The sequence below is a fragment of the Ammospiza caudacuta genome, chromosome 22 (genome assembly GCF_027887145.1).
Source record: "Ammospiza caudacuta isolate bAmmCau1 chromosome 22, bAmmCau1.pri, whole genome shotgun sequence".
In the NCBI taxonomy this organism is placed as follows: domain Eukaryota; kingdom Metazoa; phylum Chordata; class Aves; order Passeriformes; family Passerellidae; genus Ammospiza; species Ammospiza caudacuta.
In genome coordinates, this window is record NC_080614.1 from 9928915 (window position 1) to 9952926 (window position 24012).

Sequence of the window (24012 nt, forward strand, 5' to 3'; positions counted from 1 at the left end):
CACTTAGCACCGTCCCCGGGTGCTCCAAGGTGTCACAGCCAGGGCTGTTTGAACTCTTCTCTCAGCAGCAGCCCTGGCGCCCTGCACACCCCTGGTCTCCCACCCTCACTGTTTCCCCGTTTCCCGCAGGTGGCCAAGCGCCTGGGCCGGGTGCTGTGCATGGCCGGGTTCCCGCTGGCGCTGCCGCTGCAGCCGCCGGGGCTGCGGCCCCCGGAGCGGGAGGCGGCCCCGGGCGAGCTCCGCCCGGCCTCCACCGGCAGCGTGGCCTCGCCCTTCGGCGGCGCCGCGCCCAGCCGGGGCTCCCCGAAGCAGGAGAACGGCAACGCCGCCCTGCTCGGCGACACCACCAAGCCCCCGTCCTAACGGGGCCAGCGCCCCCACCGCAGGAACGGTCTCTTTTGGGTGGTTTTTTATTTTGGATGCGTTTGCTTTTTTTTTTATTTGTTTGGGGAAAATAAAAGAAGAACCACGGAGATTTCTGAACTGTCAAAAAAAAAAAAAAAAAAGATTGAAAGGGAAGGAAGGAAAATGATCCAAAGATGTTGTCGTGGGACGACGCCAAGTGAAGAGAAGGATGCTGGAGGATGGAGGCAGCGTTGCCGTCCCTTCCACGCTGCTCGGTGGAGCTGCAGAGCCCTGCACAGGAGGCACGGACAGGCTGCTCTCTGCCTTGGGAACCCGGGCTGTGCCTCCACGGGGAGGGGAAGGGGCTCTGCTGCTGCCCCGGTACCTGGAGCGAACAATCCCATCCACGGGCACCCCAGCCAAGCTCTCCTCCTCCCTGCAACCGGGCTCACGTCCTCATTCAGGTGTTCTATGCATCTCTAGCAACTTTGAAAACAATACCAAAGACAGACAAAAAGGATAAAAAGACAAAAAAAAAAGAGACAAAAAACAAAAGGACAGAAGGCAAGTTCCCGTCCATGTTTACTTCGTGCGGATGGTACAGAGCCACCCTGCCCTGGCACAGGGGCCTGGCAGTGCCCAGAGAGGGGACGGTGCCCGTGCCCCAGCCCTGCAGGGGTGGATGGATTTCCTCTGGGATGGTCGGGTCCAGGAGCAGCAGCTGCTCTGGGGGAGGAGGCTCCTGTGTGTGCAGCCTTGCTCCAGAGGTGGCTCAGTGCACACCTGGCTGCTGGTTCCAGAGGTGGCTCAGTGCACATCTGGCTGCTGTGGCCCACCAGACAGACCCCTGCCCCCCCAGCCCTGGCTGCAGGGAGGGGGCCAGGCTGAAGCAATGGGCAGAGTTTTTACTACTGTGAATGAGCTGGGAACTGCTGGGGGTGACCTCCTGTGACTTGTACAGTTGTGAGCAACAATCACATGTGGTACTTTTCTCTCTCTCCCTCTCCTCCCCCCCATCCCCTTTTTATTTTTGGGTTTGTTTTTTGTTTAAACGTTGCACGTGCTGCCGTTTTTCTTACAGAATAGCTTTGGTGGTACTTTAGCTTCTTTATATTGTAAAAAAGGAAAAAAAATTCATTATCCATCACATCACGATAAAAATGCTTTCCAGCAATCAATTTAAATAAAAAAGAAAAACACTTAATTTACAGATGGTACCTGGCTTTACCGAAGCAGTCTCTGTCCTTCCTTTCCACATTCCTGCCTGGAATCCCATCCAGGCTTGGCTCCCAGCTGGCACAAGGCAGCCAAGTTAGAGCCAGGAGAAAAAGGGAATTCCTTTCTCTTTGGGAATGACAGGTAAGTTAAAATCCTCTACAAAGTGATTTTTTTTTTTTACAGTTAAAATGGTGCAGTTCTCACCTGGGCAGTGATTCCTAAATTATCAATTTTGCCTTTCCTTATTCCTTCACGCCTGCACGTCCCTAACCCAAGAAACTTTAATTGAAAGTTTCCTTCTGCAGCACACTTGGAGCAGCCTGAACTGATCAGGGCTTCCAGGGAAGCTGCAAAGCTCTGGTGGAGTCTCTGCAGTCCTTAAGGCACTCTGGGCAGCAGGAGGGTTCGGGGATGGCCCCGGAGCTGAATCTGGGGTGGCTGCTGGGGCAGAGAGGGGGAACCTTGGACAAACCCTCACCCTGCCCTTGCTCAGCTCACTCAGCAGGAGCTGGAAGTGAACCCTGTGCTATTGAAAGCAGATTTTAATGGGGTTTTATTCCCTCTGCTGAGCAGTTTGTACTGGCCTTGACTCGGCCTCGGGTTTATTGGTACCAAAAGCAGAACAGGTAGAAAAAGCTGGAGAAGTCCAAGTTGAGCTGCAAAGTCCAGGCTGTGGATGTGGGGCTGGTCCCAGCTGAGCTCCAGGTGCTGCAGGGCTCGGGCTGGACAGGGCTGGGCTGCTCAGTCCTCATCAGAAAACTCCAGGTCCTGCACCAGGTCCTCCCCTCCCTGTGCCAGCTGCTGCAGGTCCGAGCGGGACAGGCCCCGGGGGCAGCTCCTCCTCTGCTGGGCACCCTGGGCACGCTGGGCACGCTGGGCTCCTTCCCTGCCTTCCTCTGCTGGGGAGAGACACAGGGTCAGGGCTCCTGCCTGCCTGCCAGGCGTCACTAATTAATGCCAGGCACTCATTAACTCATCCTGGAGAGCCCTGCAGGGCTGGGCACAGCAGCCGTGCCTGGGGGGCACAGGAGCCCAAAGTGCCCCACAGGGGCAGGAACAGGAGCCCAAAGTGCCCCCCCTGGGGCAGATACAGGAGCCCAAAGTGCCCCAGGAACAAGAGCCCAGAGTTCCCCAGGAACAGGAGGCCAAAGTGCCCCAGTGGGGCTGGAACACCAAGGGAAATTTGGGAGCTCTCCAGCAAGGAAAGGGTTACCCCGTGCCCCTGTGCCCCAGGTGAAGGGTGAGGGCACCCTGGGGTGGCACCTGCAGGGTCTGTGTGCATTTAACCCCTTGCTCCCTGCAGCTCAGGGCTGCCAGCTCTGCCCTCAGGGTCCGTGCAGCCCCTCCTGGCACCCTGCAGGACAGAAAGCCCTGGTGCTGTCAGGAACTCCCCACTCACCCTCTGCCTCGCTGTCCTCTTCCAGCTCTTCCTCCTCGTCCTCCTCCACCTCGTAATTTCCTTCTTCATCATCATCCTCCTCCCCAAACTCCTTGCTGCTGGCTTCTGAGCTGTCATCTGAGGCTGTGCCCTTCCCTGCAGGGGTTCAGGGTGTGAGTGAACACGAGCAGCAGCACAGGTGAGGGAGGGAAGACTCACCCAAGGGCAGATTTCTCCTCATTTCTCACTGACATCCCCCCAAAGGCACTTCCCTGTGCTGCAGGGGCCCAGCACCTCCTCCTGAGCCATTCCCAATTCCCAGCTTTCCCTTTCTGCCAGAAATCCTGCTGGAAACAGGAGAGCAGGAGCCTCCCCTGGATCCACAGCACCAAGGAGGGGCTGCAGATTCCCCTCCCTCCCTTCCTGCTCTTCTCACACACCCAGGACATCCCAAACCCCAGGGAACTCCCAGATTCATCCCAAACTCTGTGCTCAGCTTCCAGGCAGGCTGCACAATTTCCTGTGGCCCTCTCGTGGTCACAGCCAGGTGACACCAGCCCCTGCTCTCCGGGATTTCTGGGTTCCTTGGGAGCATCAGGCAGGATAACATGAATGATAAAAGAAATTAATCAGAATTGCAGCAAGGACAGGAGCAAAGGTCCCCGTGCTGGTGGGAGCCCCTGCCATGCACAGAACCTGCTCAGGGATTGTGGAAAGGGAAAATGGGACTGTGGACAAGGAAAAAGGGGACTGTGGACAAGGAAAAAGGAGCTGTGGACAAGGAAACTGGAATTGTGGACAAGGAAAAGGGGATTGTGGACAAGGAGAAGGCAAGCCCAGCCCCAGCCCTGTACCTTTCACAGAGAATCCACCATTCTCCTCCTCAGAGTCACTGTCCAGCTCAAAGAGATCCTTGAATTCCTTCTTATCCTCCTCCTTTCTCTCATCTGGCCTCCTGCGTTTGATTTCTGGGAAGTTCAAGTCTTCAAGCTGGAAAGCAAACAAACCCCAGCGTAGGAGCAGCCCTCACTTGTGCTGTTGAGTGCCAAAGGCTGTGTTTAGAGGCAGAACTTGGCTCTGCCCAGAGCAGCTGGGGCTGTGAGCTGCCAGCCAGACTTGTGAGGGTCCCAGGGGTGAGGGAGGCTCACAGAGCTCTGCTCTGCAATGATCCTGCCCTCACAAACTGCCTTAGCTCTTGGAACATGCAGGGCTGGCAGCCCAGCAGGGATGAGGATGAGGATGAGGATATCCGTCCACGGGGCACCTCAGGAGCAGCAGATCCTGAGCCACCCCCTGGGTTTGGGTGCAGATTTCAGCGTTCCAGGCGCTGGGGATGCTCAAGGGCTGCATCCATGCCCTGCAGGAGATGGATGGGCCCGGGGCCCCTGGAGCAGGCAGCCAACATCGATGCCATTAACTCCCCTCCATTGACACCACCCCGGTGCTCTTTACACCTCTCCGGAGGGGGATTAGGGGCAGGATTTACCTGCAAGGGCTCAGGCCAGCAGGGCAGAGACAATCAGAACGCAAATGAAACCCCACTGCTCTGAGAGCTCAGCCTGCCTGGCTGCTCACCCCTCCTGGGAGGCACTGGGGCACCAGCACACACCAGGGCTGGCCTGGAAACGCTCAGCACTCATCTGCTGCCCCTGGCACCCCCAGAGCACCCCAAAGCCTCTCCAGGCTGAGCACAGCCACCTCCAGCAGCCAGAACAGACACAGGGGCAGGAGATGGAGCTGCGGCTTTGCTCCTGCAGCCAATTCCAGCCATCTCCCCCAGCCTGCTCAGGGTTATGGTCCCCAGCTGGGCCATATTGATCCTGGGGCTGAGCACTGCCCAGCAGGGATGGCAGGGAAGGGAATAAATCACCCTCCACCACCGCAGGGGCCTCATTTTAAATCATCATCATCCTCCCCCTGCTCTTCCTGCCACAGGGGAGAGGCCTCTGCTCCTCCCTGTCTGTGCTGGGAGCAGCTCAGGGCTGGCTTTAAAAACCAACCAGCCCAGAGGCGCCAAGGAGGAGATTTGGATAGCAAAATGGACAGAGGCACTGCCAAAGTGCTGCTCTCACCTGCCCCCACGGCTGGCATCCACCCCAGGCTGGTCAGAGCGCCCCAGGATGGTGTGGGCAGGAAAGGACCCCAAATCTCCCCCAGCTCCATGGCAGGGCCCCCTTGCACTGCCCAGAGCCTCCTCCAGCCTGGCCCTGCACCGTGCAGGGATGGGACAGCCCCAGGCGGGTTATGCTGCAGCCCCACCAAGGGGTGAAAGCATTTTCCACAATTCCCATCATTTCCATCGTTCCCCCCATTTCTGGGGCACAAGGCAGGCTCCTGTCCTGGCAGCAGGGGTTTGCCAGCTGGGGGTTCCACATTCCCACAGGGAAAAATCCCCATTTGCAAAGGCAGCTCTGGGGGACATCGGCACAACCTGAGCACATCAAGCACGATCTGGTGCTGGCTGAGCTGTGCCACTCCCCCATTCTGAGACCCCTCAGGATGGGCACAAAATTAACCCAGCGTGCTCTGCAGTGGCCCCAGAGGACTGAGACCTGCACTGGCACAGCCCACAGCCCTGTGCTCATCACACACAAACACTAATTAGCTAATTAGGGGGCCAGCCTTTTAATCCCCAGCTAGAGGGCTGCTATCTGCAGGGTCTCACCAAGCTGATTAGTCCCCATCCCATTAAAAAGCATTGGGAAAAGCAAATGGAATGGGCAGGCAGGGTCAGAGCTGCTGTCTGAGGCAGGCTGCAGCTCCCAGCCAGGCTGGCTTTCTTTTTCTCCTGTTATTGCCTTTCTTCCCCAATGGCTGCTAATGGGACATGGATTTTCCCAGCCCTAATGGGCCTCATGGTGTTCCCTCTCCTGCTGGGGCTCACAAAGCTGCATCATTAAGGCACCAGTCCCCACCGAGGCACACAACAGCCCCATTCACCAGCGGGGCTGCAGGGCAGCCTGCAGCACAGCAAACCCCAAATCTGCTTCTCTTTGAACACAGCAAACCCCAAATCTGTCTCTCTGCATCGCAAATCCTCTCTGAACAGAGCAAACCCCAAATGTGCCTCTGTCTGCTGAGAGCAAACCCCAAATGTGCCTCTGCAGAGCAAACCCCAAATCTGATTTTTTCTGAACAGAGCAAACCCCAAATCTGCCTCTCTCTGTACAGAAAAAAACCCTTAAATCTGCCTTTCTTAACAGGAAAAAGACCCCCAAATCTGCCTTTCTGAACAGGAAAAAACCCCCAAATCTGCAGAGAGCTGCTCCAACAGCAGGGCAATGTCCCACCACAGCAGCAGGGCCAGTCTGGGGCAGGAGCTTGGCCCCACTCTGTGCTGTCCCTGTCCCCATTCCCAGGCTGTGCTGTCCCCTCTGCTGTCCCCCAGCCCCTGTCCCCATTCCCAGGCTGTCCCCCTGTCCCCATTGCTGTCCCCTATCCCAGCACCCCGTTCCCTGGCTGTCCCCAGGGTCACACCCAGGGTTTGCTGCTCACCCTTTCCTTGCCACTGATCTCCAGCTGGATCTCCTTCTCCCTCAGCTTCTTCCACTGTGTGTAGTACCTGCTCAGGGGCGTGCCCTCCTCCTTCAGCTGCTTCTCCCACTGCTCCTGTGGGCAAAGGACACACACACACACATTCCAAGGGTTTCCAGGCTGTTTCCAGCCAGCACGGGCAGCCAGGGGCACACGGTGGGGACCCTTTCCCAACCCCATTTTCCCAGCTCCTGGGTCAGGAGTGGTGGCACTGGGAACTGCCCCCAGGCCTGGGCACCGCAGGGACACACAGGGAGCCAAAAACTGAAGTGGAAAAGTGTCCGTCCCTTGTCCCCATGCTGTCCCCATGCTCACCACAGCAGCCGTGCTGGCCACCCCAAAGGTCACTCTCTGCCTCCTGCTGCAGATGTGGGCTGAGTTCTCCTGCAGCTTCTCCAGCAGCTGCCTCATGGGCCTGCAGTAGTTGGCCACCTTGCACTCCTTCAGGAAGGATTTCAGCTGCAGGAGGAAAGGGACAGGAAGAACTGAAGCCATGGCAGCGAGCCTTGTCCCTGTCCCTCCAGCACACCCCAGCTGCCAGCACAGCACCAGCCCAGAAAAATGGGAATTGAGAGCCAGACCTTCCCTGCCTCCCCCAAAGCACAAAGAAACCATCAACACAATTCCTCTGCTGCTGAAGCCTGTCCTGCCCTCACCCTCCCCTCCTAAAATATTTATTTTTTATAGGTGCTGCATATTTATCTCCACTGAGAGATGCATTTGTCATTGGATTTATCTCCCTTGATCCCCCAGCTGCAGCCCCAGATCCATTCCATCCGCTGCCACATCCACTATCACTTTTCTTCCCTTGCAAAAGTGTCACCAGAAATCCTGCAGAGTCCTGGGCTCTGCCAGGGCACTCTGGAGCTGTGTGCTCCACAAAGTGTCACCAGAAATCCTGCAGCACTCTGGGCTCTGCCATGGCACTCTGGAGCTGTGTGCTCCCTGCACGGCCCCTGCTCCATCCCTGCTCCATCCCTGCACGGCCCCTGCTCCATCCCTGCACGGCCCCTGCTCCATCCCTGCACAGCCCCTGCTCCATCCCTGCTCCATCCCTGCACGGCCCCTGCTCCATCCCTGCACAGCACCTGCTCCATCCCTGCACGGCCCCTGCTCCATCCCTGCTCCCCTCACAGTCCCACCCCTGGCTGCCACGGAAATTAATGGAACCCAACGAGATCTCAGCCCTGGCTGGAGAGGCAGGGACACAACCAGGGCAGTAAAAGAGGACAAAGGACAGAGAGGGGAGAAGCAGGGTCTGTGTGTGCTTTTCCCTGCTCTGCCAAATGGAACAAGGGGATCTCAGCAGAGCGAAGCGCTCAGCACACCCACGTGTGTCTGTGCACATGGCACTGAGGCTTCCCAGCCCAGCCCTGTCATTGCTGGGGCTGCTTCTGTCCCAGTGCCAGCCTGAAACACCACAGAGCAAAACCCCAGAGCAAAACCTCAGCTGCTCTGACTGGAAGTGCTGCAGGGGAGCCAAACCCTGCGCAGCTCCCTGCTCGCACAGGGACATTGCCCTGGGGACAGGGCTGGGGACAGCAGCAGCAGGAGAGCTGCTGGCAGGGCAGGGCAGGGCAGGGCAGGGCAGGGCAGGGGCTCTTCCCCCAGCCCCTGCAGGCAGAGAGACCCCACGGGTCAGCCCTGGGCCAGCAGCAGCAGCAGCTTTGAAGTGCCTCCCATCCCCACTGGCTCTCCTGCCTTGCAGCAGAGAATTTGGGAAGCAGAGCCTGGGAAGCTCAGCCCAGCTCCCCCCAGAGCAGAGGAGGAGGAGGAGGAGGAGGAGGAGGAGGAGGAGGAGGGACACAGCCCCTGCCAGCTGGAGCAGCCCAGCAGGGAGGGAGGCAGGCTGGGCACACATGGATGGAAGCTCTCCAGCAGAAAATGCTCTCCCCAGGCAGCTTTTGGGAGCCAAGGGCAGCCCCAGCCTGGCAGACACCCCGGGGCTGTGGGCAGAGCAGCCAGGCAGGAATGCAGCAATGCAGGGATGCAGCAATGCAATGCCCTGCACAGCTCCTGCTGCAGGCAGGAATGCAGGAATGCCCTGCACAGCTCCCAGAGCTGCTGGCTGCAGCACAGGGCTGCCAACAGGGGGGACAGGCACAGCCACAGGCTCAGGAGCTGCTCTGGCTGCTCACACAGGGGCTGCCAGCTCCCAGCAGCCAAGGCAGCCCTGTGCCAGCCCGGGGCACACAGCCAAGAGCCTGGCACATGCCAGCCCCTGACAGATGCCAGCTCTCAGCAGGGATGCAGAGTTCTGCTCCCCAAACAGCCTGTGGGGCACAGCCAGGGCTCCCCCAGCACCAGGGACACCCCAAGGTGTGCAGGGGCTGGTGGCACACAGCAGGACAAGCACAGGTTCGTGTCCCCACAGAGGATGTGACAGCAGCCAGTCCTGAGGTAAAAGCAGAGGGAATGAGGGATCACATCCCAACAGTGGCACACTGAGCTGGGCTGTCTGCAGCTCCAGGTGAGGGAGCTTGAGAAGGGAGGGAAGACTGGGGAAGGGAAGACTGGAAGGAGAGATTGGGAAGGGAAGATTGGGAAGGGAAAGATTGGGAAGGCCAGACTGGCAGGGAAGATTGCCATCTTGTGGAGAGCACCTCGGGGAGGCTGAGCACAAGGAAAAGCTGGGGCTCAGAGCAGGTTCTGCTCCCAGACCCCACAGCAGCAGCTCTGAACGCCCAAGAACTCAGCTGACTTCACCATCCCAGCCCCATCCCAGAGCAGTTCTGCAGCCTCTGGCTCCCAACAGATGGCAAACTCCAGAGCACCTTCCCCTGCCTCCAGCCTAACTGGATGGGATGCCTCTGTTCTTCCCCAAAACACAAATAAAAATTAAAATAAAAATTAAGCACAGGTAAATGGCTCTCCTCTCATTCTGAGGGCCATCCTGAGGTCACTGTTAGTTTAAATCATTCATCCCACCCTGTGCACACTCATGGCACCCCCAAAGTGCCTGCCCCCTTACCTGGATGACAGTGGGCAGAACCAGCTCTGGGAAGCCAATGCTGTGGGCTTGGCCATGCAGATACTCCAGCAGCAGGTCATAGAGCTGGTCAATGAGCCCATCCTGAGCAGGAGAAACACAAATCACGGGACTGGGTACGACCTGAACCCCTCAGAACTCCTACAGCACCCAAACCCAGCCTGGGAAAGGCGTGTCCAGCCTCTGGGGACAGGGACATGGGGCACATCCCTCTGGGGACAGGGACATGGGGCACATCCCTCTGGGGACAGGGACATGGGGCACATTCCTTGTCACAGGGAGCCCAGGTCCCACTCACCCTGAAGGCCTTTTCCTGCAGGTTGGCATTGGAGAGTTTCAGGATCACAGCAAAGTTGATGGGCTTGGAACTCATCCGTCCTGGCTTCTTGTTGAAATCCACTTGCTGGAAAACCTGGGAGAGAAAAAAAAAAATAAAAAAAGAGTGTAAAGGTGATCACAGCACAAATCAACCAGCACACAACTCAGCCAAGGGCAGGCAGGTGGTGGCAGAGCCAAGAAAACAATCCAGGAACCCCAATTCCTGCTCACTGCCCCACAGCATTCCCAAATATCCCAGGCAGGGACAGGGAGGGAGCAAACAAAGCCCCACCTGAGGCTGTGGAGCCCTGGCTGTGCAAGGTGCTGGGGTGTGAAGAGGAAACCAACACAAGCAAGGGCGCAGGAAGCTGGGGTTTGCTCCTCAGCCCCACTTTGTCACGGTCAGAGGCTGCACCCCAGAGCTGGAGTGGGGTTTGGAGCTGTCCCTGAAGGTGAGGAGAGTTCCAAAGCAACACAAAGTGATGTTCACGCCAAATTCGCTACTGTCACTGAAATCACTGTCCCAGGACACCTGATCCAACCACTGGTCTGAAGCAAGGTCCCATGTGGCCATCAGGGGAGGCTCCAATGTCATTTAAACATAAAAAAGCCACCAGCTGATGACCTGCTCACCCACGCCCTGCAGCAGCCCCAGCTCCTCTCTCCAGTGCCCAAACACTCTGGGACTGCCCTCCAGAGCAGGGAACCATTTCCCTGCCTGTGAGCAGCAGCAGCACATGCACCAGCAGCCCATCCCCGCGGAGGGGATGCAGCACAGGGAGGCTGCCAGGAGGCAGAGGCTGCTCAGGTCACAGCGGTGCCCCCAGGCCACAGGAGCAGGAGGCTGCTATTGATTCCCGACATTTTATTTGTCAATCCAGGTTCTCTGGGAGGGAGGGACAGGAGTGCAAAGAGGCCCTGCCTGGGGGATCGATGGCACAAACCTTGTTACGCAGTTATTTCTGTGGCCCAAACACAGCTATCGATCCCCAGGTCAGCCTCTGGGGCTCCCTGGCACCCTCCAGGCAGGCAGGGGAGGGCAGCCAGGGGCGCTGGCAGTGCCCAGGAGGTGGCAGGGCCTCAGGGCAGGGAGGAAGTGTGGCTCCCACGCTGAGGGCTGCAGCCAGGCCGGGCACGGCCTCACTGATGTCCAGGAACCCTGGGGGCAGGCTGGGAGGGGATAATGAGGGACCAGGGGCCACAGAACCTCACCAGGAAACCACAGGCAGACTGAGGGCAGGACAGGCAGGAAGGAGAGGGATTCAGGGATTTCTGGCACTCCCAGTTGCCACGTGGGGAGTGGGCAGGGAGCTGGGACGCAGCAATTCCATTTTCTCAGCTCCCAGGCCTCCTTCAGGAAGATATGTGTAAGTTTTTTTCATTCTTGAAGTGTTTTTTCCTTCCATTTCCCACTGTCTGCAGTCAGGAACCACTGTGCCCTCACCAGAGATGACCACAGCAGCAGCACGGGGCTGGGGAATTCCTGCAGCTCTGAATTCCCCCTGTGCCTGGGGCGCCATGCTGCGCCCAGCTGCTCCAGGCACAGCTCCCACACTGTAAAAGCTGAATTCCAGTTTCCGTTTTCTTTTTCCTCAGCAATTGTGGTGCTGCCTGCCAGGGCTCTGAGGGAGTGGGAGCCCAGAGCTGCTGCTGAGGGCGTGCAGCAGGCACCAACCCACCTCCAGGATGAAGGGCAGCACGGGGATGAAGGTCCTGGTGCTCTGCGACAGCAGCGTGAGGGCACGGATGCAGTGCATGCGCAGGGGGTAGAACCGAGACGTTGGCACCAGCCTGGGCAGCAAAACCAGAGAAATAAAAAGAAATAAAAATTAAAAATCTTAAATAAAAATAAAAAATAATTAAAATATTGAATAAGAATAAATTTTAGCATATTAAATAAATAAAAAATTATGAAATAAAAAGAAATAAAAATGTTAAATAAAATTTAAAATATTAAATAAAATTAAAATTTAAAATATTAAATAAAACAAATAAAAATAAATATATTAAACAAAATTTAAATAATAAAAATATTAAAAATAATAAGAATATTAAATAAAAATAAATAAAAATAAATATATTAAATAAAACTATAATAAAAATATTAAACCATTAAATAAAAAGAATAAACAGTAAATAGTAAATAAAAATAAAAAATTAAATACAACTAAATTAAAATAAAAATATTAAATAAAAATAAAATATTAAATGAAAACAATTTTAAAGTATTAAATAAAAAGAAATAAAATAGTAAATAAAGAGAATAAAATTAGTAAATAAAAATAAATAAAAATAAATATAATAAATAAAATTAAATTCAAATAAAAATAATAAAAATATTAAATAAAAACACAGTGCCCGTCCCATGGAGCCACAGCCCCCAGAGCTGCCACTCTGCCTCCTCCACAGCCCAGCCTGGCTCCGAGGGGATCCAGGTGGGATCTGACTCTGTTTTCCCAAGGCTGGAATCACAGAATCAGGGAATGGTTTGGGTTGGAAGGGACCTAAAGCTGATCCAGTGCCATGGCAGGGACACCTTGCACTGTCCCAGGCTGCTCCAAGCCCTGTCCGGCCTGGCCTTGGGCACTGCCAGGGGTGGGACAGCCCCAGCTGCTCTGGGACATCCATTCCAGGGCCTGCCCACCCTCAGGAGCAGGGATTTTTTCCTGCTCTCTCATCTGAAGCCCCCTCTCTCAGTTTGGAGCCACTCCCTGTGTCCTGTCCCTCCATCCTTTGGAAATCCTGTCTCCATCTCCCTTGCAGCTCCTTCAGCTCCTGGAAGGGCACAGTGAGGTGACCCCAAACCCCCAAAGCCTCACCAGGCAGTTCCTGCAGCTCATGCCAAGCTGCTCAAACCCTGCTGGGCCTCACCCCATGCCCTGCCCCAGCCCCAGCCCCTGGGTGATCTGCAGGACAGGCAGGGAGGTGCCTGGATCCATCCCAGAGCAGGGGGGTGCCAGGGGGATGTTTGCATCCTCTTATCTGATCGTTTAAATCTGCTTATCTCCATCACCGTGGGGAGCTCCTCCAGAGCTGGCTTTAGAGCTGAGAATCTGGTTAGCAGAGCTAACAGGATTTGGGAGATCACCAGAGATCCCCAAATTCCCTCAATGCTAATGTTAACAGGCACCTCAGAGCACAAACATTTCATCCATCTGAGCTGACGTGAGGAGGGAATTCTCAGCAGACACCCTGAAAACAACAACTGTGGCCCACTTCTTCCAGTCCCAACAAACAGGCACCAAAAATGCAGCTTCTGAATGCATTTACAGAGCTGCAGGTGAGGATTTTCTGGATCATTTTCCTTGCAGTCACAAGGATAATCTGCCCAGGTTATTCAGGCTGAGACTTCTCTTGTATAAAGAAGAAAGAATAACCCACATAACACCAAATAACACACCAAAGCCAAGCAAAAAGAACGAGGAACCCCACTCACTTGATGCAGCCAATAATGACCTGTGTCAAGGGGTAGATGAGGGGCTCCATGACCTCACTGGGGTGGATGGTGCTGAGAACTCGACACCAGAAGTACAGGCAGTGGATGTACTGCCAGTTGTAGACTGACTGGAAGTTCTCCTGCAGGAAAAATAAAGGCAGAAAAGTGAAAATGTGGCATTTGAAGGGTGCTCACTCTGCTCCCTGCCCAGGGAGGAATAACAACGCTGGAGCTGCCATCCCCAGGGCAGCAAATTCACTGGTACCAGTGCCTGAAGGAAATAAAGTGAATAAAAACAGGCTGCTGTGCTAAGTGGGGCTGCTTTGAGAAGGAAAAGTTCCCAACCTCCCAGCAGGGACTGGGATTGGCCAGGGACAGGGAACCTGAGCTGAGCACTGGAGAAAGGATCAAACAGCACTTTTGGGGAATCCTGAGCTGAGCAATGCAGCAAATATCAGCCCAGCACTTCTGGGGAATCCTGAATAATAATAAAATATAAAAGCCCAGCTGGAGCAGGATTCCCTGAAGGAAACCCTTCCCTCAGTCCTGCAGCTCTGCAGGTATTGCCCAAACCAGCAGACTGCACTCACAAGGTGCCTCAGCCCCCATTTGTGGTTTTTCCCAGATTTCCAAGGCCCAGCTGATCTCTCCTGCATGGAGCAGCAGGATGATGCACAGTCCTGAGACAGGCACAGAATGTTTAACTGCAGCCACTGGGCCAAGCCTTGCAGCAGGGCCCTGAGCCAAGGCACAGCTGGACGTGGCAGGGCTGTGCCAGCTCTCCCCAGGTCACTGGGATGCACCACAAAGATTTTCTCAGCTCCTCCTGCACAGAGCAGACGAGCAATCTGCTCTGGTAATCACCTTCCAGCACCATCCCTGCCCATTCAGACAGGCTTAGTGCTTGCATTTGGACACTCTGGTGGTGCCATGCCCATCTGAAGGGCCACGAGACCCCCCAGCTGTGAAATCAAATGGATTTACTCCTTGTCTGGGCCACAACTGAGGGTGTAAGGAGCCAGCGCAATCCAATTAGGGGATCTGCAGCCCAGACTTCATTTATCTCTGCTTATTTATCCCCATGTCTGACAGGCCAGGAGATTTAGCTGGGCACCAACCCTGCCCTGTTTGGGGGCAGCTCAGCAATTAATCTGTGGGGTCTGTTTTGCTAAACAGGACAAAATCCAGGATTAGCAATCTGACTCAGACTTCCCAGGTCACACTGGAGGTGCCTGAAACCAGGGCTGCTCCCAATGCTCTGAGCTGCTTTGTTAAGTCCATTAAATGCCCCAGAATTTGCTGGGGAGCTGCAACACCCCAGGGTGGCCTAGGAAGAGCTGTAAAACCAGCCTAGGGCTAGTTGCAAGGAAAAAGCCACAGAGACAGCCATGTTGTGGCAGTTTTGTGTTCCCCTTGGGATGCCTTCTGCAGCTGCAGTGTGCCTGGAGCTCTGCGCTTTGTGGTTTCCATAACCCTACCCATATGTGCTTTACCTGCTTGTTTCACACCAGAGGCTGCTGTACACTGTGATATATTCTGCTTACAATGTGCCATTTCTTCCTCAGCACTAACAGAGCCTCCCTCGGGCTCCTGTCCTGCCCGTGGTCTATCCTGCCACGGCCATGTCATAAATCCCCTCTTTACGCCTGTACCTGTGCCCAGCCCCGCTGCAGGGAGCCCCAGGAGGATGAGGATGAAGATGAGGAGGGTGCCCAGCAACAGATCCCCTGTTTATGCAGTAACTGTGCCCAGCCCTGCTGCAGGGAGCCCCAGGAGGATGAGGATGAAGATGAGGAGGGTGCCCAGCAACAGATCCCCTGTTTATGCAGTAACTGTGCCCAGCCCCGCTGCAGGGAGCCCCAGGAGGATGAGGATGAGCAGGGTGCCCAGCAATAAATCCCCTCTTCACACCTGTACCTGTGCCCAGCCCCGCTGCAGGGAGCCCCAGGAGGATGAGGATGAGCAGGGTGCCCAGCAATAAATCCCTTCTTTACACCTGTACCTGTGCCCAGCCCCGCTGCAGGGAGCCCCAGGAGGATGAGGATGAGGATGAAGATGAGGAGGGTGCCCACCTTCTTCCTGAGGGTCATGGCGCTGCGCAGGTGGATGGCCAGCTGGCGGATGTAGATGAAGCTGTGCTGGTAGGATGTGGCGCTGTCCAGGGCCAGCATCTCCGTCAGTGTCCTCTGCATGAAGTTGATCATGGGCAGCACGTTGGGAGAGGTGAACCTGGAGTTCTTCACAAAGGCAATGTACATTTGCTGCCAGGGGAAGAGGATGAGAAAGCAGCGTGTAAAATAGGAGTAAAAAGCATTCAGGGACTCCTCTGCCCCTCCCAGTGTGACCAAACTGTCACTGTGAGCTCAGGTTAGAGACTGATGAGGCACACTCTTCTTCAAGCAGTGAAAGAAGTGAACTAATTATAAATTAAGAAGAAAATTAATTATAGATATTTAATGTATTCATAGAAATAATACATATATTATTATTTAATATAAATAATAAATACAAAGCATTTAAAATAAATAATATGTATAAATAATATTTAATATAAATAAAAAATATAAAGCATAGCCTGAATTTACACAGTTTTCTATAACTATTGTTCCTAATTCTAATTGGTTGGTAACCAGCTGTTACCTTGTCTGATTGCTCACTTCACTAGGTGGTTGCATGCTTGTGTCTCTTTCTAGATATTGTTTGCATTTTTCTTTCAATGATTCAGGACAGTTTTTACAGGTGCTGTTAACAGTTACAGCCTTGGAGAATAAGCACATTTTCACTGTTATAGGATTTTATTCTTATGGGAACTCGTCAGGCTAGCTTAACTAGGTAAGTTCCCATCAGAATACTCATACTGTCTTAGTAAGGCCTAAACTAGGTTTTACAAGGCCTTTCTTCTGTAAGGTTTTGCTTATATTTAACACCAAACCAGGGCTGAAGTGCTGCTCTGATCACAGAAAGGAGTAAGCCAGCCTGTCCCTTCTGCAGGGGAGACAGGAGTTTGGCTTGGCCATGTGCCCAGCACTGCTTGGCAGCAAGGGGACAAGGCTGCAGGAGGGGCTGGACACCTGGGGATGGCTGGGCACAGCTCTCCTGCTCAGTGCCACTGTGGCAGGCAGGAAAATACACCTGGGCACCCAGCTGGAAGGCCAGAGCAGCTCAGGAGGATGGCAGCACCCAGGAACCTGGGGATGCAGATTCATCAACACCAGAGACCCCCCTGCTCAGTCTCTGTGCCCCCAGCAGCAAGGGCAGCACTGGGAAGCAGGAACCACCCTGACCTGACAGAATTTCTGCCCTCTTTGGATCTCTGGAGGCTGCCAGCAGTGGGAAGCAGGAATCCTCCTGAGCGCACAGAATTTCTGCCCTCTTTGGGTCTCTGGAGGCTGCCAGCAGTGGGAAGCAGGAACCACCCTGACCTGACAGAATTTCTGCCCTCTTTGGATCTCTGGAGGCTGCCAGCAGTGGGAAGCAGGAGTCACCCTGAGCTCACAGAATTCCTGCCCTGTTTGGGTCTCTGGAGGCTGCCAGCAGTGAGAAGCAGGAAGCCCCCTGAGCTCACAGAATTTCTGCCCTGTTTGGGTCTCTGCAGGCTGCCTGCATCACCTCCTGCACCTGCTCAGCTGCAGCTCAAGGCTCTGAGGTATTTGCACACAACCTGAGGAAGAAAAGGCGCAGAGCTCAGCAAAGCCAGGCTTACCTTGAGCAGGGGGCTGAGGTAAACCTCCTTCTTGTGCCTGCAGATCTTGTTCAGCACCAGGAAGGCCAGGACCCTGACTGTCTCCTCCCCTGTGCTCCACAGAGTGATGGTTTGCTGGGACAAACCACACAGACAGGTGAGTGAAGGCACACAGAGCTCCTGGCTGGCCACACACAGGCCTGAACCTCTGTCCTTCCCAGCAGAGGTGACACAGAGGTGACACAATGTGCTGTCAGTCAGTCACTGGCAGCCCTCCTGTCCTCACACTCTGGCTGGGACACCACACACACAGCCCAGGCTGATGTTTCCATGGTCAATAAAGGAACCTATCCAAAACCAGCACCTCTAAACAATACTCAGCTTTCATTTGTGTGGTTAAACACACATTTGAACTCTCCTGAGTGACTCCATCTCCCCCAGGAGCACCTGGTGCCCCCACAACCAGCCAGCTCAGCTGCACCAGTGAAGAGCCCAGCACAGAGGGGCTCAGTGCAGGGCTGGAAGAGCCCTCTCAGAAACGCCTGCAGCAGCTGGGAGGTGTGCCAGCCTCCAGCCCTGCCTGACTCCAGCCATCTCCAGCACCAAAGGCTCCCTGGCTGCTTGCAGAGCTGCAGTTTGCAGTCGATGCCACCCTGCTGCCCCTGTGTCCCCCACACCTCCTGTGCTGCTGCTCACGCTCAGCAGCTGAGACTGAGCTGCCACAGAAATATTCCACCCCCAGCACAGGCATTCCCAGGGCCTGGCAGCGATCCCTCCATCTGGGAGGAGGAAGCAGCTTCCCAAAACACCTCCCTGGGGAGCAGCAGCATCAAACAGAGCCACCCCCACAGCCACCTCAGCCTGGCATCACCCCGTGGCACCTGCAGAGAGGCAGGAACGCTCTGCAGGAACAGCAGCAAAGCAGGGAACTCTACAGGGGACTGCCTGCCAGGGGATGCAGCCCAAACACCACAAATGCTCAGCTGAAGGAGGGAAAAGCACCTCAGAGGCCAATGGCACATCCCAGCTGCGCCCTTACCTTGAGCAGGGCCCGGCACTGCTTGGGGAAGGACAGGTAGTATGGGACTGTGGAGTTCACGTGCTGCAGGACCGCTGCACCCACTGAGGCCTCTGTCAGGCAGGACAGCAGCTGTGGAGGAGAGAGAAACACCCCCAGTTGGCAGGCAGGGCTGTCACCCTCCTGTGCCAGCTGAATTTCACTGGTTCCCAACACTGCTCGGCCAGGAAGGAGCTCACACAAACCCAACAGCTGGATCAGGGCAGGAGCAGGGGGTGAGAGCTGCCCTGCAGGTCCCTCAGCCTGGGACTGGGGGCTGCACTTTATCTGCAGTGCAGGACACCAGAATGGCCAGGGCAGAGGGGAAAGAGCTGCCCTGCAGGTCCCTCAGCCTGGGACTGGGGGCTGCACTTTATCTGCAGTGCAGGATACCAGAATGGCCAGGGCAGAGGGGAAAGAGCTGCCCTGCAGGTCCCTCAGCCTGGGGATGGGGGCTCAGGGTGCTGTCCCTGCATGGTTCATGGCCCCTGAGCTCACCACACAGCACCTCCCTCATGGACACTGCAAAATCCCATTTATCTGCAGTGCAGGACACCAGAATGGCCAGGGCAGAGGGGAAAGAGCTGCCCTGCAGGTCCCTCAGCCTGGGCATGGGGGCTCCACTTTATTTTCTGCAGTGCAGGACACCAGAATGGCCCAACTGCCCCTCAGTCTGCACAAGGAAACATCACCTGAGCTGCCTGGCAGCACACTGGATTTCTCCAGGATTTCAGGGTGGGAAGGTGGAATTCTCTGGGTATTTGGGTCACCTCTCCCTCAAGGAAAGGCTCTGACAAAATGTGAGGAACCAAACCTGTGTGTGTGCAGCTTGTCCAGCTCAGCTCACTGCAGCAAACCCAGATTCCAGTCAAGGTGAGCTCCAGGTGACTCTGAGAGGCTCTGCCTGATGCAGCCCCAGCTGCTGGAAGCAGCACAGGCATTTTGTCCACAGCTAATTTGCCTCCTCACCCTCCTCCTCGCTCTGCAAGGATTCTGGACTGAGCAGACTTGGCCAAGGACACCAAAAGGAGAAGACTTTGTTCAGAAATGGTGCCAGAAAACCCACAGTGGTGAAGGCTGGGGCTGAGGGCTCTCAGGAGACAGCCCAGGAGCAGGGATTGCTCCCAGGGACTGCATTCCCAGGGACTGCATTCCCAGCTTTTCCCTGTCTGCAATGCTCTGCTGCTGGAGAGAGGCACCACAGCTTGAGAGGAAAAAAAAAAGAAAAAGCAAAAAGCTCTCCTGATCCAATTGCTCTTTCTGCTAAGTCATTGTGCCAGCTCCCAGCTGAGGCACAGCAGTTCCTGGTTGTCACTCCTGGCATCCCTTCCCTCAGTGCTGAAGAATCAGTGTTGGTTTGCTTTTAATATTCCAATTTGGGGATACTAACAAAGCAATCTCAAAATAAAATTAAGTGGGGGCAGGAGTTTCCTCCAGAAATAATCCATAAATCATCTCTGAAACACCAGAAATTTTGCATGGGTGGGATGGAACTTTGTCATAGTCAGAAATGCCTCATGTGAGATCACCAAGAGAACATCTCAGAGTTTGCCTCAAGTGCAGAGATCACAGCACCAAAAACTGAATTAATGATGCAGAATGCAGAACACACACTGCAAACTCCTTTAAAGCCTATTAAATATTAATCTGCCAGACAAATTAAAACAGAGAGAGCTGCCAGAATGTTAATTCAACCCTTCTTCACTGCCTTACCTACTCTGACCCAAGCATCCTCTGAAGCTCCACGTTGTTAATTGGACCAAGTAATTCCAAAACAACCCAGGGAAACAATGAACACAAATCTCATGGGGGCAAACCCCACCTGCCTCACCCCAAAACAGCCCAGCAAGGCACAGAGTGTCCCACAACCAGAAAATGATCATGTTTCTTACCTGTATGGTACAGCCAAGATAAACTTTGATGTCCAGTCGTAGCTTTCCCCACAGGGGGCTGGTGGAAGGGAGAACCATTCTGGAAAGGAGCAAGAGCTGGGTTTAGCTTTAAAAAAACCCCAAATAAATCAGATTTCAGCAGCAAAACGAGCAGTGAGATCAATTCCTTCTTCCTTGGGGGAAGCAAAGGAGAGCCCTGTGAGCAGCAGCAGGCACTCAGTGTTTGGATGAGCTGGCATCCCTTCCCCAGGTCCAAAGGCAGCTCTGGAAACCCCTCCAGCTTTCCTGAACATCCCAAGCCCCCAGACTCACTTGAGCTTGTTCTTGGGGGCTTTGGGGAGCAGCAGCTTGTGCAGGAGGTGGAACAGGTCCCGGATACAGAAGGACACCAGGGCGTTGAACACTGGGTGAAACAAGGCAGGAAAGCACTGTAAGTGATTTTCCATGAATTCTGGCTTTCCTCATGGGAAAAGGGGACCCTGGGGAACTGAAACCAGTGATTTCCATGGCAGAACTCGTGCATTTCCTTCTAGAACCCCCAGTCTGCCTCATATTCAATTTTTTATCAAAGATCAGCAGGCACAGGGGCCACCTCCCCGAGGAAACAGCACCAAAGCCACCCTTGAAGGAAAAGCTCCCAGAGCAGCAGAGCAGGACAAGCTCCTGGATGCACTGAAAGGGTGAATAACTCCTGCCAGGGCTCATCCCAACTCCCCCAGATGATTCCCCTTCCCTCACCTGCAGTGTCAGTCACCTGGAACTTGCTGGGGTCACCACCACTGTCCCCTTTGGTGGTGGCCACAGCTGCCTTGTAGGCCTGGGTGATCTCATGGAAGAGCTTTGGGGTGAGATTCCTCTGGGGAGAGAAGAAAAGGGGGTGTTAAGGGAAGCAAGGGATCTCCTGGAGCTCCTGACTGGGACAGGGGACTGGAATTCACTGGGAATTTGATGGCAAACAGAGCTCCATCCTCAGGCATCAGGGCAGGGTTAACAAACTCAGTGCCCCCCCTGAAATTGGCTTTGAATCGCTGAGGCTGGTGAAGGAATTAATCAACAGCAAGCACCTTCAAATTTGAGCTTCACTCCCCTCAGCTATTCCATCCTGCTAAATATGGCACTAAGAAAGCTCCTGGAGCTGCCAGAGGGTAAAAACCCCAAATTTGATCATTCTGGCCTCTTCTGAGCCACACTTCTGCAGCTTCCCCCTCATACGGGATGGCAGCACTTGAATTGTACAGCCCAAAGTCAAGCTGAAGGCACAAGAGCTCTGGGGGCTGGGGACAGAAATTCTGTGCCAGATGAACAAACAAACAGATAAACAAATAAATAAGTAAGTAAGTAAATAAATAAATAAATAAAATTTATGTGAGATAAACTAACAAACAAATTTTGTGAAAGATGAACCAATAAATAAATAAATCTTGTGCCAGATGAACCAATAAATAAACAAACAAATAAATAATTTTTGTGTCAGATGAACAAATAAATAAATAATTTTGTGCCAGATGAACCAATAAATTAATTAATTAATTAATTAATTTTGTGCCAGATGGACCAATAAATAAATAAATAAATTTTGTGCTGGATGGACAAATAAATTTTGAGCAAGATGAACAAATAAATAAATAATTTTGTGCCAGATGAACCAATAAATAAATAAATAATGAATATAAGAAGAAATAATTTTTGCACTGGATGAACAAATAAATAAATAAATTTCGTGCAAGATGAACAAATAAATAAATAAATTTTCTGCCACATGAACAAATAAATGAATAAACTTTGTGGCAGATGAACAAACCCCAAGCTGGCCCTTTTAGAGGCAGAGAGGAGAACCCCCCAGCGCTGTGTGCTCCCACTCCCTGCTCACCTGGGCAGCTTTCTTCCACTCCTCCACCATCTTCAAGCTCACATGGATGAGGGAAACTTTCTTCCTTTTGACTTTTTCTTGCTCTTCGTCTTCATCTTCATCCTCGTCACTGGCTTCCTAGAGAGAGCAGCAGGAGGGACTGAGGAGAGGTTTCTCCGAGCCCTGGCTGGCCCCAGCTCCCACTGAGCACTGCTGAGGAGGGAGGCAGGCAGGGCTGACGGGGAGCGCTGCCCCAGCACTCTGTGCCAAGCAGGGATGCTTCACATGGAACAAACACCTGATGGGGTGACAGCCCAGGGTATGGGGAACGAATCCTCCCTGTGAGGCTGGCACAGGGAGCCTGGGGCTGCTCCACCCCTGGAGGTGCCCCAGGCCAGGCTGGGCAGGGCTTGGAGCAGCCTGGGCTCCGAGCTGGATGAGTTCCAAGTCCCTTTCCAGCCCAAATCACTCAGGGCTGGCACTGGAACACAAACACTGCCCGTGGCACTGAGGTGTGTGATGCCAGCAGGTACCTCCAGGGTGTCAGGGGGTCTGTGCAGAGCCTCCTCCTCCTCTGAGCTGTCCGAGGCGTCAAAGTCCAGCAGCTTGCGGTCGTTCTCCTGCAGGAACTTGTAAAACTCGGGGTCTCTGTCCTTCAGCCTGGAGAGCTGATCCTTGTGCTCTGACGCCTTTCCCTTCTTCCTGCTGGGACAGAATAAATGGTTCATTAGCTGTTCATTAACTGCTCGGAGCTCTGCTGAGGCTGGGACAAAAACATTTTGTTAAGGATTAAGAAATCTTGACAGCAAGATACCAGACTGCAGTGGGATAGATGGAAACACATGGAAAAACCATCACAAATCTGTTCCTCAGAGTAGCTGCAGAGATGGGGACCACACCATTTCCCTGGGCAGCCCCTGCCAAAGCCTGACCACCCTTTCCATGGAGAAATTCCTCCTGATGTCCCCCCTAAGCCTGCCCTGGTGACACTGAGGGTGTTCCCTGGGAGCAGAGCCCCGCCTGGGGCTGTCCCCTCCTGTCAGGGGCTTGTGGAAAGCAGAAAAATCTCCTTTTGTGCCGGCTGAGCGCCTCTCACCTGCCCGGCCGTGCCTGCAGCCCCTGGGCCGCCTTCCCGCTCGGCCGTCTCTGCCTCGCAGTGCCATTAAGGGCCCGGCCGCCTTCCTCCTCCTCATCCTCCTCATCCTCCCAGCCACCGTCATGCTCCGAGTCCGAGCCGGCAGCGAGGAACTCGTCCAGGCTCAGCTCCTCCAGTTTTCTGCGGGGGACAAAAGAGTGTGAGGGGGGAAGGGAGCGTGTGTGAGGGGAGAGAAAGGAACGTGTGTGAGGGGAAGGCCCATCCCGGCGTGTCCGGGCCCGCTCCCGGCTCCCCTCCGGCGCCGCGCTCACCTCCTCCCGGGGGCCGCCATGCTGCCTCCGCCACGCGGCCGCCACTTCCGGTCCCGGCGTACAGCGCGGTCGGGGCGGGGCGATCAGACCACGCCCATAAATATGTACATTTAGCTCATTTTCATGTTTAGCCACTCCCCATAACAACACTGGCTCCGCCCCTCTGTGTTGGCCCCGCCCCGCCCGCCGATCCCTCTGTCCCGGACATTCCCGGGCAGGATCGGGGCCAGCGAGGGACGGGAAGGAAAAGGATGGGATTGTCTCCCTTCTCCGCAGTGCAGAGCCCGTGCCCCGAGTGCCCTGACCAGTTCTGGGCCCCTCAGTTCGGGGAGAACACTGAGGGTGCTGCTGTGTGTCCACTGGGAGGGTATCGGGGTGCAGTGTGTCCACTGGAAGGACACTGCGGGGCTGCAGTGTGTCTGACAAAGGGGAATGGAGCTGGGGAAGGGTCTGCGCCACATGTTCTATGGAGGAGCTGAGCCTGGAGAAAAGAAGGCTCAGATGGGACCTTCTCACCCTGCACACCAACCTGACAGGAGGCTGTAGCCAGGTAGTGGTCAGTCTCTTTGCCCACGTAACAAGTGACAGGACACGAGGACGGAGTTTTAAGCTGCACCGGGGCTGGTTTGAGGCTGGACACCAGCATGAATTTCTCCATGGAAAGGCAGACCAGGCCTTGGCAGGGGTTGCACAGTGACGGGTTGGAGTCCCCATCCCTGGAAGTGGCACTCCGTGCTCTGGGCTGTGACAAGGCGTTCATCAGCCCCAGGCTGGCCTCCCTGGAGGTGTCCAGGAGCTCCTGGAGGTGGCACTCAGTACTTTGGGCGGTGACAAGGTGCTGATGGGCCCATGACCCAAAACTCTTTCCCTGCATAAATTATTTCGGGACGCCCCTCAGGCCACGCCC

At 54.7% G+C, this 24012-nt stretch overlaps 2 protein-coding genes across 2 annotated transcripts in view; one reads left to right on the forward strand and one right to left on the reverse strand.

The window, feature by feature from the left end:
• SAMD11 (sterile alpha motif domain containing 11) overlaps positions 1 to 1549 on the forward strand; it is a 64291-nt gene extending 62742 nt beyond the window's left edge. The window contains exon 14 of the mRNA XM_058818635.1: positions 130 to 1549. Coding sequence (XP_058674618.1) covers positions 130 to 363 — 234 coding nt within the window. The 3' untranslated portion in view covers positions 364 to 1549. The remainder of the gene's footprint in view (positions 1 to 129) is intronic.
• On the reverse strand, positions 1032 to 23125 carry NOC2L (NOC2 like nucleolar associated transcriptional repressor). The gene is made up of 19 exons (XM_058818565.1): positions 23106 to 23125; positions 22795 to 22974; positions 22232 to 22400; positions 21720 to 21836; positions 20588 to 20705; positions 20162 to 20252; positions 19850 to 19928; positions 17940 to 18050; positions 16922 to 17035; positions 15291 to 15479; positions 13219 to 13358; positions 11462 to 11573; positions 9763 to 9876; positions 9447 to 9548; positions 6791 to 6934; positions 6437 to 6550; positions 3796 to 3931; positions 2963 to 3097; positions 1032 to 2459 (listed from the first exon to the last, which is right to left on the reverse strand). The coding sequence occupies exons 1-19, from the start codon at positions 23123 to 23125 to the stop codon at positions 2305 to 2307; spliced, it is 2340 nt and encodes a 779-aa protein (XP_058674548.1). The 3' UTR covers positions 1032 to 2304.
• Between the last annotated feature and the right edge of the window lie 887 nt (positions 23126 to 24012).